Here is a 12,482-nt window from a genome sequence, read left to right as displayed (position 1 = left end):
GAATGCAGATGCTTGGGTAGAAATGGCATCTAACATGGCTGTCTGCACTGCTGTAGTCCCAAGGCACAGCAATGGCCTTTATAATAACCAGCAGCCACTAAACATCTGTTTCATGCAGATGCTTTACACACATTTTCTCATTGTAGCAATTAAGATGCTATCCATTACAGAGATGGGAAGTCCGGATCAAATGATATCAGATAACTTTAAAATCAAACCAATTCAGAGAATGTAGATTTCTTGTACCTGAAAACTCCCAGATCTTTGTTGACTTCATAGCCTCTTGTAGGTAAACTGTGATCAAGGTACAAGTTTTTCTATGCATTTTCTCAGAGCTGTGTCTTTACATGTACCAATTTCAGATTATCAAATAAGACTGAAACTGCCAGAGACCTCTAGTTTTATACTGTACTTTTCCCAAGGAAAGAAGGCATCCCTTAGGTTCACATTCTGCTGGTACCTATCCCAGAACTACCTAGGAAAGTACTAACCATTGGCCTAGACCAAGTCCTCCCAGCCAGTTCTCAGCAGAGGCTGTGTGGCCAGGAGAATGGCCCTCTCTGTTGATCTTGGGCAGGCATCTTGAACCAGTTCCTGTGTTGGGGGATTGACAGGAGCCTATTTAGACAGAGCCAATTAAGGCTCATCTCTAGAAATGAGGCCAGTGTTGACTTCATTGCAAGGTTTACACAGGATGCACAGGAAACTACTCCACTATCCCTACCCTGATTCAGATAAGGAAACTGTGAAACCAAGAAGCTAGATGTCTCCTAATATAATCAAAGATACAGTTCCACAGAAGTCCTTTTTAAAAAATATTTATTTTACATGCATTGGTGTTTTGTCCACATTCATGTCTTGAGAGTGTTGGATCCCCTGGAATTGTAGGTACAGACAGTTGTGAGCTGCCATGTGGGTGCTGGAAATTGAACCCTGGTCCTCTAGAAGAGCAGACAGTGCTCTTAACCACTGAGCCATCTCTCTAGCCCTCCACTGAAGTCTAAATGTAAGGCTATGTTCATCCCTATATATGGCCCATCTACTCATTTACCCACTTAGAGTGTGCATGCATCCTCGTAAATTTCTCTGTGTTCTACGGCCAAGTAAAATGTGATTTCTCCATGCCAGTACAGAACAGCTCATCTCCTGCCAATTCATGGTGTCTTGTGGCTCTAAGTGTCATGGCTAAAACCATGACATAAGATTTCCTAAGCAAGTAAGGAAGTCTTTTCTTCAGAGGAAGAAAAGTTCCATTGATTGATCACTGTGCCTGGGGAGGGGGGATTATTCGTCACTTTGAAGAGCCACAGAGTTATGTCTAATGCTGGAAAATCAATTTGTCTCCTCCTAGCAGCTAAAAGCAAGGCAGGCCCTCTTAGCATAGATTAGGAAGACAAAAGAGATGTGTTCTGTGGTCACTGTGTCAAGACTCAGAAAATAAAACAAATCCCAGAACTCCAGGAGAAATCACCCATGCTGGAGGAGCCCAGGGATGGATGGGATTGGCAGAGAGCCCCTGTGAGTACATCCCACAAGCTTGCCAACATGATCACCTTTTACTGGGATCTGATAGAGAAGAGGTTTCAGGCCAGTGTCTAAAGGCAAGATAGTTTCTCCAGTGAAGCTTTTTATGGGCCTTCCCAGTGCTTATTCCATTTCAAAGTCTTCCCCAACATATGTTCTGGGAAATTAATCAGAACCAATTATAGATGAGAAAATGAGAGAGACCATTCCTTTGTCTTCTAAACTGCCTAGCCACATAACGCAAGGCTCTTTGGGTGGAAGCAGATCCTCTCATGCCCCAACCCCGTTTCTGCCTTTCAGAGATGAACCGGCATCACTATGCCCTGTATGTGCACAACTGCCGCCTCGTCTTCCTCCTGCGGAAAGACTTCGACCAGGCGGATACCTTCCGCCCTGCAGAGTTTCACTGGAAGCTGGACCAGGTGAGGCTCTTAGGGCATGTCTTCTCCTCTTTCCTTTGCAGGGACCATCCGTTTGCTCTCAGAGCCGTGGCAATGGGTAGATTCTCTCCAGGTCTGCTCAGTTTCTTGGCTTTGAAAAAGTCAGTTCAGGAAGGCACGTAGCCTCTTAAGTCAGGTTGGAAACTGCCCCCTGAAAGCCTGTAAGAGGGAAAGGGCCACTGGTGCCAGCTGAGATGCCACAGGATCAGAGAGCCTGTGCACCTGTGCATCTGGGCACCTGCATCTGCTCCACTTGCTTTTTGTTGAACTCATGGGAAAATGTCTGTCCTGACTCCAGGCCCAGCTGAAGATCTCTGTTGACACGTCTTCGGTCTTTGTGTCATTGAGTCTCACGTCTTGTCTTGCCTTTGATGGTTTCCTTTCTCCTTTGGGCGACAGTATGGCTTGCTTTTGATGACAGGTGATTGAGAACAGGGACCTGAGGACTTTGAAGAAAGCCATGACATGGAGCATTGTTAGCAGTGTCTTCTTTGTTCAGAAGTGGGAAAGCTGACTTGTTGGCGCTTTCTGGCTTGATCACAGGGCCTGGTACATCACACTTCTCTACAACAAATCACAGGTCTGGGTTGAGTCCAGAGATTTGAAGTGTGTGTTGCTGAGGGCTGTAAGGCACAGAGACTGCCAGAGTGTACTCATTTCAGGAGGATGGTGCTTCCCAGTGAGGAATCAAGACTGATAGGGCCTTCCCGAGAGGTGAATGTGGGCAAGATTTTATTTTTTAAAAACGGTATTAAATAAGCAAAAGGGAGAGGTAGGGGTGAGATGTCAGTTAACGATGCTCATTTCATAGTCCCCAGTGTCTCAGGTCTCAACCCCTTGTTTTGTTTTTATTCTACTTTAACTTCATCCCACACTGTGTGTGCTGTAACCTACAGAACTATTTTCTCCATTCTCGACCCACTGGTATATTGAGATCTCACCATTTCTAGGTCTGAGTGTTTCATAATCCCATGTTTTCTGTTTCCTTACTACTCTGCCTCTTCTCCATCTTCTCCTAACCCCCTCCCCTGGCTCCCAGGGGTCTGACCTCAGCGAGAACTCACTCCTGCGGAGATGTGAGTGATTATGGCCCCTTCCATCCTCACAGACACTCCCATGGATGCTCTGTGGGACCCAGTTTCCTCAGCCCCGGGAATTTCCTCTAATGGAATCTTTGCAGTGTGAGCAAAGCAAGGGCAGTGTGGGGAGCCAGTGGCAACTGTCTGACCTGATCGCAGAAAATGCTACCCGGCTGGATCCTGGGATACCGAAAAGGCAGCATGTGTGTTCATCTGCAGTTCCTTTTTTGTGTTAGGGATTCTGGGGCTCGGAGGAATGGTAAAATCTTGACATTGTTTATATGATTTCTCAGCAACCTCCCAGCTATGTCCTGACGTGCCAGATGGTTTTTATGGGATGTTTTAAAATATATAATACAAATTGAAGTGAATTAAAATAAATTCCATATTGTGAGGGGTTCTTTAATAAGAACATTGCCATACTGGTGGAGATAATTATAGTTACCCCGAGGCATTTTCTGAGATGGGATTGAGAAACAAGGATACAGGCAAATGAAGTTGCAGGGTTGGAAATTAAAAATGGACAAAGAAGGAACCCTGGTTGTGTAGATAAATATATAGTGGATGTAACAGTTCTGAAAGTCAGGCAGTTAAGGAGGGGCTGAGTCACTGAGCACATTCCAGACTACCTGGGTCCCATGGATCTTCCTTCCTTCCTCCTTTCCTTTCCTTCCTGCCTTCCTTCTTCCTTTCCTTCCTTCCTTCTTTCTTCCTCCTTTCCAGTGAAAGGATATGGAGGGAGAAACACAATGAGGCCAGGGAGGAAGGGGAGAAAGAGAGAGGCAGAGAGAAGAAAGACCCAGAGATCTCTTTAAAAACTTCTGGTGATGAATTAACATTTGATTAATTTCATTGACCCATTTGTTCTTCCTCTCCCAGTCCTTAAACAGTGTTCATCTTGTTACCTTGTTAGTTTATTTCTAGGGTCAAGTTGGATTAACTGTGAGTCTACAGCTGGCCTTTGCCATAAAGAATTTAAACTGGTCTAACATGTCATGTGCAATTGAACTCCTGTCTGCCATGAACATTCTCAAAGCCTCTTATGATTCCAATGCCTTCTGGGGCTTTTGGATTTCTGTCCTACTTAGCTTATTCTGTAAGTTAGACTCTGTGCTTCATTCCCCAGGTCAGTACAGAACTAGAAGCCTCTGCTATCTAGAAGTGTCCATGACCTCATGGATCAAAAAGACAGTTTAGAGTATCATGCAGTCAGTGCTTGGTCAGAAAGCAGAGCACTTGGTAGGTACAGAGGCAGGGCTGTCTGATGTGGGCCTGTGAATAAAAGCTAAAGAAGCATCCAGATGGAATGTTGGTATGGAAAGGTCCATGTGCAGAGTCAGGCATCCAAGATGACAGACAGTAAATGGGACCCAAGTGATAAGAGTTCAGGAACGGTGGGGCAGGTAGGACTTAAGTAAGTAGATTTTTGTATCATATCACTCCCAGGTGGACAGGCTACAATCAAAGTACCCATTATTCAATGCAAGACTATGACATTATGTGTGGGCAAACTTGGAAAGTCTGATATGACATGCATCGCATTGTAGTCAAGCAAATGTAACTCTGGCTAGAGCAAGACATAGAGCCAGTGGCAGGAACTAATGTCCCCTGTCTCCACAATCACGCCAAAACACAATTCCTAAGAGGCGCATTTGGACAGCTGGCTTCTTCCTGGCATTGAAACTAGGAAATGATGTATAGGATGTTTCCTATATAACTTTCTAGGGGTAGCCGAGAGCAAAGAAGTTACCCATGCCCCTAGGGACATCATGTCTTTCCACCTTTTTTTCCCTGTACTTACACCCCAAAAGACCTTTGCCAAGGCACATGGATCGCCCGTACGTCTAGCCAGGGAATGCCTCTGAGAATCCAGGCCATCTCACTGAAGTGATGCTAACAGCAAAGGGAATGTCATTTTAATAAGATTTTTTTTTTTTACTCAGGATCTACTAATGTAAATCCCTCCAGCTAGGCATTCAGTCAAGTGCAAACTCAGACAAGAGCACCCAGCACCGCCAGGGAAGGTTTATCAATCCACAGGCCCTCTAGGCTTTAATATTATTTGGATATGGTTGATTCAGTGTTGTGAATTCTGATAGTCTTCCCATTGAACTGTTGGTGTTAGAATGGTGTCCTCTCCTGTCCCCATTAGAGTGACCCTGAGTGACAGCCTCAGTGAAACAGAGAGAGCACAGGTGTCCCAGTTCATATGAGGTAAACAAGTATCCATGAAGAGCACAGTCCATGAGAGGCAGAAATTGGTCTCATTTGGTTAGCCATCATCTTGCCTGTGCACTAGGGACAATGATTTGCTCTGAGGATGCTCACTGATCTGCTGGGTTGTGGCCACTGAATGTTCCCTAGCAACATTCTCCTGTAGGAGTTCCAGACTCAAAAAACACTGGGTTACTGAGAAGCAGCAAGGCTTAGAGAGACCCAGCCAGGTGAAGCCAGATGCCTGGCTGGGTGAATTACAGATTTGTCTCCAGGTCATACAAAATCTGGCCTGACACTGTACTTTAAACTATCTGGAAGCTGAAAATCAGGTTTTCATGTAAGCCATCTCAATTTTTAATATGGTCTCATTTAAAAATGTGTATCATTAGGCCAAACCAAATATTCTGTAGTATGTCTTTATTGTCTGGCCACCAGATTGAGTCTGTTCAATGAATAAATAAAAGACAATTTTTTTATTAAAAAAAACCACAACAGAAAAAAACACATTCTCTTTGGGACATCTGGATCTTCATAAATGAAGCTTATCATGTCCTTCTAAAAAGAAATCTCTGTACGTGTATAAATTTGGGTGCATGCATGCCATGACTCGAGATAAAGTCTCTTATTGCCACTCTGCCATGTGAGCTGTCTCTCAAGCCTCCAGAGATTTTTCTACCTCTCCCTCTCATCGTGCCACAGAGTGCTTGAATTTCAGACTTTCTCTACTATGTCTGGCTTTACATGAGTTCTCGGGATCCAAATCCAGGTCCTCATGCTTGGGTGACAGGAGCTTTGCCCTGTGCGCCATTTCCTCAGCTTCTCCCTGTGCCTTTCCTGATGCTTCTCAGTCTCCCAGCTCCATAGCTCACCTCCCTGGAGAGGGAATTGTGTATGGAAACCAACACTTCCAGGCCACATTGAGGGAGGAGGGCTATGAGCACATGGACTCCCTTCATCCAAGCCACCAGTATTGACAATGATCTTTATCTTTCTGCATAATGGAGATAGTCACAGGCCTCGATTTTCCCGCAACCAAGATTTAAACACATTTGTCTGGATCCAAGGCATTTGCCTATCAAGTCCATTGTTCTTGCATAGAATGTGAAAGCTCCTAGAAGAAGATTTAAAAAGACCACATCCTTTATTCCTGGAGATGGAGTGTCAGGATGTTGCAAAATCAGTTTCCTTGCGTTTGCCCATTCAGTCACACTGGGAGTCAAATGGGTTAGTTCAATCATTATTATAGCCAGTGCCAGGGAGTTAATTAGAGAATGGTCAGTCCAGACCAGACCAGTCATCTTAATGAGCAAAATAATTGGGCATTGTCAGCTCTCTAATTCTGCTATTAAAGACTCACTCCTGGACAGACTGGCATTGTTCTAATGTGGTATCACTGCCCTGCTCAGCATCCCCACCTGTAAGCTGTCTTCAGGGATGCCTGCCTTCCTCTGGGAGCTGGAGCCCCAAACAGATAGAGAAGGCTGAATGGAACTTCCGTTTTCTCACGTAGGTAGGCTCCCAAACAGGTTTTTTGAAAAGACCAATTTGCATGGTTATTTTGAGTCAATAATGTGTACACCAAGGGTCCCAAATTCAACGATTGTCAGGATCATGTACAAAGAGGACTAGATATTTTACTCCTCTATATGTAGGAACACTAATTTGCCCCTGATCTTCTTGGAACCCACCCCTCCCCAGTCTCTTTCCATCTCCAGCAGATCTTCTAGTTCTTGGGGGAGAGGTAGCTACATGGCTTCATGGTGTTGACAGAGAATGGTCCTAAGCTGCTCAAGGCATGCGCATTCCTCTCGGGCCAGCAATGCAGGTACTAGGTGACTTATGCTCGGAAAAAGCAGCAAGAGGCATCCTCACTCCACCTGCTCTGCCTCCTTTGAGAGATGGTGCCATGCAAACCATTGCTGAGCCAAGTTCCCTCCATCTTAAATTTGCCTAGCAGGGACCTTTCATTATTTCGTTGGTCCTTGCTGCATAGCTGCCCCTGATTTCCTCTGTGTCGTGCCTCCTTACTTGAGTATCTCTGAGGCAGCCACCTTGGCAGACACACATCCTCTGATCTCTAACCCACGTGGGTGTATTCCCTTACATGGCAAAAAGCGTTTTGTATCTGTGAGCAGTTAAAGATCTTGAGACGGAAAGATTGTTCTGGATTGTTTTCGTGATGCACTAGAGTGCGAGAGGTCATGATTCAAAGAATTTGGCAACCTTTACAAAGTGGAAAACTTTCTCTCCTAGAACCCCAGAAGGGATATGGCCATGGTGGTGCCATGATTTTAGTCTACTGAAACTTATTTCATCCTCTGACCTCCAAAACAGCAAGATCATAAATCTATGTTGTTTTAAGCTACAAAGTTAGAGGTGATTTGTTATTGCAGCAAAAGGAAACTAATACATCATTGTGAGCCTTGGGGAGGTCTTGGAATCATAAATCAAGCCATGTCCCATCTCCTTGCCTCTTACTGAGATGACCCTGAGCCGTGTTTTCACAACAGGCCTATGGACTCCTCTGTGTACGAGTGTAGATACCTCAAGCCATAGATTTCCTGAGCCCTCTACTTCAAGAAAAGCCCTAGGACAGAGGGAGGGGAAGTTACCTAACAATGACTCCCTTCACATCTCGTGCCTGGCTTTCCACCCAGCGCCGTTTCTCACTAGCCTACAGATGAGGCTGCACAAGGGGCAGACTCCTCTCTAGGATGTATTATACTTTAGCCTAAGGGACCAACAAAGAGAAACGGGAAAAAGGATCCTGCCTTCACTGGAAGAGGAAGACATGCTGTGTTTGAGTCTGGAAATGCTAAATTCAAACTGGAGAACCTCTTTGTCTTGACAGAGCTTTCCCCTAGCTTACAGTTGATCATGCTAATATGAACTTACCCTGTGCTGATTTGAATCTGAAACTGTTTCCCAAAGGCTCATGTGTGGAAGGCTTGGTTTCTAGCTGATGAGCCTTTTGAGACCCGGTTGCCCTGTGAGGATTCTAATTTCATCAGTGGACTATAATCCATTGAACTCATGGCCTAACAGACTATAGGAAGGTGGGGCCTGGCTGGAGAAAGTAGGTCACTGGGATTGGCCTCTAAAGAGTGCATCTTGTGCCTGGACCCTTCTTCTCTGATCCTCTGCTTCTTGGCCACCAAGGTGAATAGCCTTTTCCTTCATATACTGCTATAGACCCAACCTCAAACTGAAACCCTGGAAACCATTAACTCAAATAAATATTTTCTCCTTTACATTGTCTCTCTTAGGTTTTGTATATATGAGCAGAAGATCAACACAGAGATCAAGCAGGGGGCTTTGGTGAAGCATTGATTAGCACATTAGATACTAAAGCATCCGATACCTAACCAGAGGAAAAGCCCAGGGGTAGATAATCCCATCAGTGTCTTCTGGGGACACCATCTCATCGCTCAGAATGTCTAGTTAGCGGGCAATCCCACAGGGGCTATTTACTCGAAGAGTCGATTTCAGTCAGATTTCTCAGATTTCTCTCATTACTCGAAAGGCTTTCCTTCATTTTTTCTTTTCAGAAGATCCCATGCAAAAGCATGGGTCAGGCTGCAGAGTGCAGAGTCCAGAGTAGCAAGGCTGCTTTCTCGCTGATGCAGCCCCAGTGCCTCTTGTCTCATCCCGCTGTTGGAGTCTAGAGATGGAAGGTTGCTGGACCCTTCTCAGGTTCCCTTTCCCTAAGCAGCAACTGCTCAACAGAGCTTCTAACTCCCATGGAATCCTTATTTGTGTTTTAGCCTGTATCTCTGCCCAGAGGCAATGACTGTGTGTTCTGAACACACAGTCCTTAATACATATTTAAAAGCAGTGTGAAAAAGAAGGTAATAAACCAACATTAAACAGAATATTGTTTTATTGTTAAATGAGGAAAGAGTGTCAACACAGTTAAGGATGCTCAGTAATGAAATCTCCCTTCAGATAATGAATTAAGCTGCCAGAGCCTCGGATGGTCCTGACAGAGGCGACTTGGCTGAGTTGTGCTCCTACCCTTCCAGTTTCTTCCAGGCATCAGTGCCAACAGGAAAGAAGGGAGCTGATGCCTCGGCATAGAACCCAAATGTTTGCTTTAGCTGTGTGACTGATATTTTCCACCTCCGAAAAGACGAGAAATTAGCATAGGTGAATCTGATTGTAAAATGGCCAATTCTAATGATAACCCTTTTCCTTAGGAGAGGTGAAGCCGCTGATCAGTAGGATGTCCCTATGCATTGAGGAGCCTCGGAAACATCATTACTTTGGCTCTAATTTTATACTGGGTACTTTCTTTTAACTCTACTAAATCTTTAACTCTACAAAATCTAAGCAGAGAGCACCCAGGTTGGGGATGAAGAAAAAGACATAGCAACGAGCTCCCACAGTTCCAACCTGACAAAGAGAAGAGCCTTGAACATGACCTTAAAATGCCCATAACCCAAGAGGGAAAGGCACTGTTTTAACATGTGATAGTTGTTGTAGAGTCTCAGGGATGCATGTTAACCATGCAACTCATTGACCCGGGGGCAGGCACTTGAGAGTGGTTCAGTCTAGTTCTGAAGGTCACAGGAATTTTTTGCTGTTGTGTTTAAGAATGTCATATATGCATGTAATATGTTTTGGTCAGCTCTATCCCCCTGTTCCCTCCTTTTCAAGTTCTCTCTTATTCCCTCTACTGTTTTCCCCTTCTGACTTCTTATATTTTTTTAAAACCAACTAAGTAGAATTGGTGTTCCCTGTATGTATATGGGTGTAGAACTATCTACTGGAGCATGGGTAGCCTCTCAGGGCCTGAACGCCTGAGGAAAGCTAAGTTTTGTTCCCAGCCATCCCTTTTTAGTAGTGCCTAGAGACTTCTCTCCCATAGGCTGAGCTTTAGACTGTCTTGATCTCGTGAAGGTCTCGTGAGTATAGTCACAATCACTTTGAGTTCATGTGCACATCAGCCCTGTCATGGTCAGAGAATACTGTTTTGCTTAGGAATGCCCAGTACCTCTGGCTCTTACGAATTCTTTCATTCCTTCTTCCGTAATGATCCCCGAGTCTTGAGAGGAGGAGTTTCCCATTTAGAACTGAGCACCTGATAGTCTCTCCTTCTCCACATGTTGACCAGTTGTGTGTCTCGCATTACTGAGCATTTACTGTAAAAACAAGATTCTCTGATGCAGGCTAAAAGAATCACTAACCTATGGTTATAAAGGTGAGAATGTGAGGGGAGCAGTTTAATACTTTGTCCAATCAAAGAGTCATTGGTCACTCCCATTGCATTTGTGACAATATTGTACCAGTGTGTATACATTGCCAAGACAGTCATTATTGTACCTTGCATAGTTCACAGCTAGGTAAGCTGTTGATTATTTTTTCTCCCAGTACCGTACATAGCACCATGCAAACTAAATAGGGACGAAGCCTCCAGCTTGGTGCCAGCTTGATTTCTCCATGTCCTACGACTCAAGTATGTGGTATCTTCACCAATAGTATCTTACCATCAAGTTCTGAAAGGTATCCAAGAGCAATGGAAATAGCCTGTAATTTGAGGGGTGTGGGTCTCTATGGATCCCCACTGATGAACAGCTCAAAGAGAGGCAACCCATACATTGCACTAAACTTTTAATTTATTAACCTATGGTGCTCAGGAGAGGGATTGTCTCTCCATTATAAGGTAACTCAATTTAACTTCTTTTATATGTCTTAGGAAGTGTCTACAGTAGTAGAGTTCAATGTGGCAATTCTCATTTTTTTCCTAATCTTGAGTATGTTCATCTCTTGCACATCTACCCTATGCCCCTTTTAAACCTCCCTATTCCACTATTCTCATTTTCCTATTCTTAACAATTTCATTCTATCCCTTTCCCTTTAAATAGCCCCTCCACAAGACCTTGCTATTTTCCTGACTCTATAGGTATTCAGATTTAAACTGAGTATCTCAAGATTCAAAGCTAGCATCTGTCTACACGAGAGGATTGTAGCCATTGCCTTTCTGAGTCTGAATTACTTCCGCAGACTAATGGTTTCCAGCTCCGATCATTAGCCTGCAAACTTCACAACTCCATTTTTCTTTGCAGCTAAATAATATGTAGGAACCTCATTTTCATCCATTTATCAGTTGATGATCAGCTAGGCTGTTTTCATTTTTTTAATATATTTTGAATAGCACAACCATGATCATGGATGAGCAACTATCTCCAAGGTAAGATATAGAGTCCTCTGGGGACATGCACAGGAATGGTATAGTGGGATTATATGGTAGAACTATATCTCGCTTATTCTTTGAGGAACTGGTTTTTCATACTGGTTTTCATAGCGACTCTACTAACAGTGAAAAAGTGCTCCCCTTTCACTACGTTCATAGCAGTATTTGTTGTCATTTTTTAAAAATCTTACCCAATTTTACTAGAATGAGATGAAATCTCAACGTAGATTAATTTTCATTTCCCAATGGACAAGGAAGTTTAACATTTAACATTTGTGTTTCTTTTTTTCTTAAGACCTCTCTATTTAGTTACAATTTTAAAATGGAGTGTTTGTGTGTTTGGGTATTTACCTTATAAAGTTTTTTGTTTAATCTAGATACTAACCCTGGTCAAATGTACAGCTAGTAAAAACAAAAATCCTTTCCATCCCACAGGCTGCCTCTTCCCTCCACTCCAGTGATGTACAGAGGAGCTTTTTAGCTTCATGTGGTCCTGTTGTCAATTGCTGGTCTTAATACCCATGTTACTGGGGTTCTATTTAGAAAATCTTTTCCTTTGTCTATAAGTTGAAGCATTTCCCCTACTTCTTCTCTATCAGATTAAGAGTGTCACATCTTATGTTGAGGTTCTTGATCCATTCAGAATTGAGTGTTGTGTGTAGTGGAAAAGAAGCATCTAGTTGTCTAGTTGCTATCTAGATTGACAAGAACCATTTGTTGAAGCTGCCATATTTTCTCCAATAAATATGTTTGGACTCTGTCAAACGTCAGGTGGCTGCAGAAGTGTGGGCTTATGTATGACTCCTCAGTTCTATTACCTTTACCAGTGTGTCTGTTTTAATGCCGTATTGCAATGTCTTATTGCTGTGGTTCTGTAGTATAACTTTAAATCAGGGATTATTATGCACCCATTATTATTTTTATTTCTCAGGACTGCTTTGACTATCCTGGTCCTTGTTTATTGTTTTGGTGTGTGTGTGTGTGTGTGTGTGTGTGTGTGTGTGTGTGTGTGTAAGAGAGAGAGAGAGA

The 12,482-nt window shown here is 43.6% G+C and overlaps 1 protein-coding gene across 2 annotated transcripts in view; it reads left to right on the top strand.

Annotated features, from left to right (window-relative positions):
* Clstn2 (calsyntenin 2) overlaps window positions 1-12,482 on the top strand; it is a 572,791-nt gene that overhangs the window by 483,829 nt on the left and 76,480 nt on the right. For both annotated transcript variants that reach the window (XM_026789022.1, XM_013353582.2), the window contains exon 8: window positions 1,825-1,946. In XM_026789022.1, the coding sequence (XP_026644823.1) occupies window positions 1,825-1,946 (122 nt within the window). The remainder of the gene's footprint in view (window positions 1-1,824; window positions 1,947-12,482) is intronic.

This window comes from Microtus ochrogaster, unplaced genomic scaffold (assembly GCF_000317375.1).
Source record: "Microtus ochrogaster isolate Prairie Vole_2 unplaced genomic scaffold, MicOch1.0 UNK12, whole genome shotgun sequence".
NCBI classification, from domain to species: domain Eukaryota; kingdom Metazoa; phylum Chordata; class Mammalia; order Rodentia; family Cricetidae; genus Microtus; species Microtus ochrogaster.
This window is presented reverse-complemented; position numbering and strand designations above follow the sequence as displayed.